We start from the raw sequence: 3,735 nt of genomic DNA on the forward strand, positions 1-3,735 counted from the left end.
GCAAAGAAAATTACACAAAAAGATTAAAAGATAACCACAGAGTAATAAATAAAATAAAAACCTAATGTCCTTGTTTTATTTATTTATGTTAATGCGATTCACTATCTTTGTTAAGGTCCAAGACACTCATAATTAATCTGGAAAACAAGTGGGAGCTCCACCGAAAAATATTACTCCTACTAGTTTAAAATACTACGTATAATCCAACTTTCTCTCTTGAACTGCAATAACCCAATGATTTTTTTGGTATCACCGATTATTTTTCAACTGATAAAATATTGCTATGTCGCACACTCATCCTCTATGTATCCAAGTTTTTTTTTAATTTTTTTTATAACGGAGAATATCATAATGTTGTTTAGTAAACTTTGTTGTTTCAACATATATAAAGGGCACATTCTCAGGAAAAAAGAAAAAAAAAATAGTACTACGAAGTTTGATCAAATTCAGCGAATTCGAATTTCGGCAGCGCGTCTATATATAATGTAATACTGTTGGTGTTTTTCATCATTTTTTTAATAAATAGATAGACATCATTTAACTTATTAGCGGTGATGTCAACATTTAATTTCACGGATGTCATATAAGACAAAATATATCAGATTTTTTTTACAAAAATTAAAAAATAGAAAAATCCCAAGCAAAGTGCGTGTCGTGCATTCACACTCTGACTAGGCGCAAGGTGCAACTTACGACCCTTGAGCCTAAGGCGAGGCTCTAGCCTCTGGGTCTCTATTCCATAATGGCGGTAAGCCCTGGGCAAATAAGGGTGACTTGCGAGTCGAGCCAATGTTGCTAATGCCCTTAGCGATCGCGGGCCCGATCGACATATCTACACGTGTCGCTATCCCATGCAACATGTCTTGGATCTCAAAATTATCTACACGAATAATATGAGAATGTAAACCTTTAGTAGCACTATTTTAAATATTGTGGGGGCCAAGCATAATTGTAAAATAAATAGTATAATAAAGGTGGTAAAGAAAAGTTGGAATACTTCGTCTCATAATGCTTTCTAAGTTACTTATAAATTGATCACACCCCACCTTCCCTATCTCACTTCTCCCACATTTTTCATTCATCAAAATCTAGAACCTCATATTCCTCCTCTTCTTCTTCTTCTGCATATTTTACCTCCACGCAATGACGAACCAAAAAATGGTCATTCCCGACGCGAAATCGGGCATCCCGATGGCCTTCCCCATTGCAATGCCCGATTCGGCCCTTTTCCCGCTCAATGGAAACCTCTTCCCAGTGAAAAAACTGCTCAAGAAGCTCGCACCCAATGCGAACGGAGCAAGGATCAATGCCTTGCTCGACTCGATGAGGGCCTCCTCCCCCACACGGAGGCCCTCGGATGCCGAGGACCACGGCTCTTGGAATGTATGTCCCGCTAAAATTCCCTGTCCTGCTTATTTTTATATATATATATATATTTTACTATATGTAAATGCCTGTTAGGACAGCAGCAGTAACTTCATACTGACAACAACCACTGCTGTCCTTACAATTTTGTAATATGTGTGGCTGACGCACGTGGGTTTCTGCTTGTGCAGCTCCACCACCCATCAGCTCTTACCATGTTCGATGAGATCACGGCCGCCGCCAACGGCAAACAGATTGTCGTGTTCTTGGACTACGATGGCACTCTCTCCCCCATCGTCGAGGACCCTGACCGCGCCTTCATCACCACTGAGGTTCGTCGCCAATTCGCCTTTGCCTTACCCAAACTCTAAAACGAAATATAACTAAATATTCAATTTTTTCTGTGATCAGATGAGAGAAGCTGTCAGAGACGTCGCAAAATTGTTCCCATCGGCCATTATTAGTGGGAGATGCAGAGCTAAGGTACATTTAAATTTCATTTATTACCCAATAACTCAATTAAATATATAAAGTAATAGTATGTTGAAAACTTTATTTCAATATATTTTGCATTTTTCAGGTGTACGATTTCGTAAAATTGTCGGAGCTTTACTACGCCGGTAGCCATGGAATGGACATTAAAGGGCCATCAAAAAGGCATATATCACAAAGAAAAGTGAGTAAAAAACGAATTTACTTTGATTACTATTGTCACAAAATTTATTTTTCATTGACTAATTTTCTTATGTTTAATGTATGTATTATTCAGGGAAATCAAACTGTCCTCTGCCAGCCTGCAAGGGCATTTCTGCCTATAATTGATGAGGTAGGCTTATGTTTAACAAAATACATTAAAATTTTCAGTAAGTAGTAATTTAAATTTTTCTAAAAATTTATTTTTTTAGGTATACAGAGCTTTGATAGAGCAAGTGAAGCACATTCCCGGAGCTAAAGTGGAAAACAATAGATTCTGTCTCTCCGTTCACTACCGCTGCGTGGAGGAAAAGGTGCGAAAACCCGACCTTCATTTTGGCCAAAAAATTGAAATATTTATTTTGAAAGTTGCGGGATGGACTTTACTTAAAAAGTGGTTTTGTTTTATAGAAATGGGTCGAGTTGGCCGATCAAGTTAAGTTGGTGATCAAGGACTACTCGCAACTCAGGTTGAATCACGGTAGAAAAGTATTCGAGATTCGGCCAACTATCAAGTGGGACAAGGGGAATGCGGTTGAGTTCTTGTTGGAATCGTTGGGCTACAGTGAGTCGAGTGATGTGTTGCCTATCTACATAGGCGACGATAGAACTGATGAAGATGCATTTAGAGTAAGTTATAATTTCGCACGTGTGATAGAGTTTTTATTTTTATTTCATTGATCGAATATTTGATATTAATGTCGGGATTTATTTAGGTTTTGCGAGAAAGGGGTCAAGGACTAGGAATCCTAGTTTCGAAGGCTCCAAAGGAAACAAATGCCTCCTACACTTTGCAAGAACCAACCGAGGCAAGTAGCACACAAAACAAACTGTAACAAACTAATTATTAAATTAATATAACTACTTGAACTATATTTTATTTTTAAGTGTTATTAACATGTGATATTTTTGACAGGTAATGCACTTCCTACGAAGCTTGGTGGAGTGGAAGAAGTTGTCCTTGCTAAGACACTAGTGAGAGTTCCTCTTAGAGAGAGAGATTTGTAGAGAGATATAACCTTGTCCTAATTGATTCAATTATGAGGGATATGGGTGAATTTCTGTAATTGCTCTTCTTCTTCTTTTTTATATTTTTATTTTTATTTTTATTTTTGTAATATTTTCAATTGTAATTTGATCCCAAAGGGGTTGATGTTTATTGGATGAGATTCAGTATCGTGATGTCCGTATCGAATCTATCATGTCCAATCCTTAAGTTGATTATTGTAAAATTCTAAAAAATTGTATTTCGACAAGTAAAATTTTAAAAATTGTGTACTCTACTTTTGATTTGATCAATAATCATTTTTATTAAATAAAAGTGGAAATATATCCTAATTTAGTAAATTAAACTCTTGATAGTAAATAATACTAGTAAAAAATAATAAAGATGAAAATAAAAAGAAATTATAAAAAATTAAAATTAAAGAATATATACTCTACTCTTGAATTAATATAATAATATTTATCAAAAAAAAGTGGCAATATATTTAAATATAATTATAAGTCCTAATTTAATAAAAAAAACAACTAAAGCATACTAAAGTCAATTTTAAAATTTTCAAAATAATATATTGAGCTAGGTATTAAAGTGGACCATTAAATATCATCCCGATTCAAATTATTAATATAAAATTTTAAAATTAAACAAAAAAATAGTCACGTTAAATCCTAGTT

At 34.9% G+C, this 3,735-nt stretch overlaps 1 protein-coding gene across 2 annotated transcripts; it reads left to right on the forward strand.

Moving 5' to 3' along the window:
* The first annotated feature begins 1,075 nt into the window (after positions 1-1,075).
* LOC121766707 (probable trehalose-phosphate phosphatase D) lies at positions 1,076-3,244 on the forward strand. 2 transcript variants are annotated; one of them, XM_042162976.1, is made up of 9 exons: positions 1,076-1,383; positions 1,557-1,697; positions 1,777-1,848; positions 1,946-2,041; positions 2,135-2,191; positions 2,271-2,372; positions 2,470-2,688; positions 2,775-2,867; positions 2,975-3,244. In XM_042162976.1, exons 1-9 carry the CDS (start codon positions 1,144-1,146, stop codon positions 3,032-3,034), a joined length of 1,080 nt encoding a protein of 359 aa, XP_042018910.1. In that variant the 5' UTR covers positions 1,076-1,143; the 3' UTR covers positions 3,035-3,244. The 2 variants fall into 2 exon arrangements, with proteins under 2 accessions (XP_042018910.1, XP_042018906.1); XM_042162972.1 differs by having other exon boundaries at positions 1,946-2,191.
* Positions 3,245-3,735: the final 491 nt, after the last annotated feature.

The sequence above is a fragment of the Salvia splendens genome, chromosome 2 (genome assembly GCF_004379255.2).
Source record: "Salvia splendens isolate huo1 chromosome 2, SspV2, whole genome shotgun sequence".
Classification (NCBI taxonomy): domain Eukaryota; kingdom Viridiplantae; phylum Streptophyta; class Magnoliopsida; order Lamiales; family Lamiaceae; genus Salvia; species Salvia splendens.

Excerpts from the sequence above, each read along its gene's own strand:
- LOC121766707 (XM_042162972.1), top strand. The coding sequence starts at position 1,144 with ATGACGAACCAAAAAATGGTCATTCCCGACGCGAAATCGGGCATCCCG. Across the intron at positions 1,384-1,556 it reads AGGACCACGGCTCTTGGAAT|CTCCACCACCCATCAGCTCT; the intron begins GTATGTCCCGCT and ends CTGCTTGTGCAG. Across the intron at positions 1,849-1,945 it reads GTGGGAGATGCAGAGCTAAG|GTGTACGATTTCGTAAAATT; the intron begins GTACATTTAAAT and ends TGCATTTTTCAG.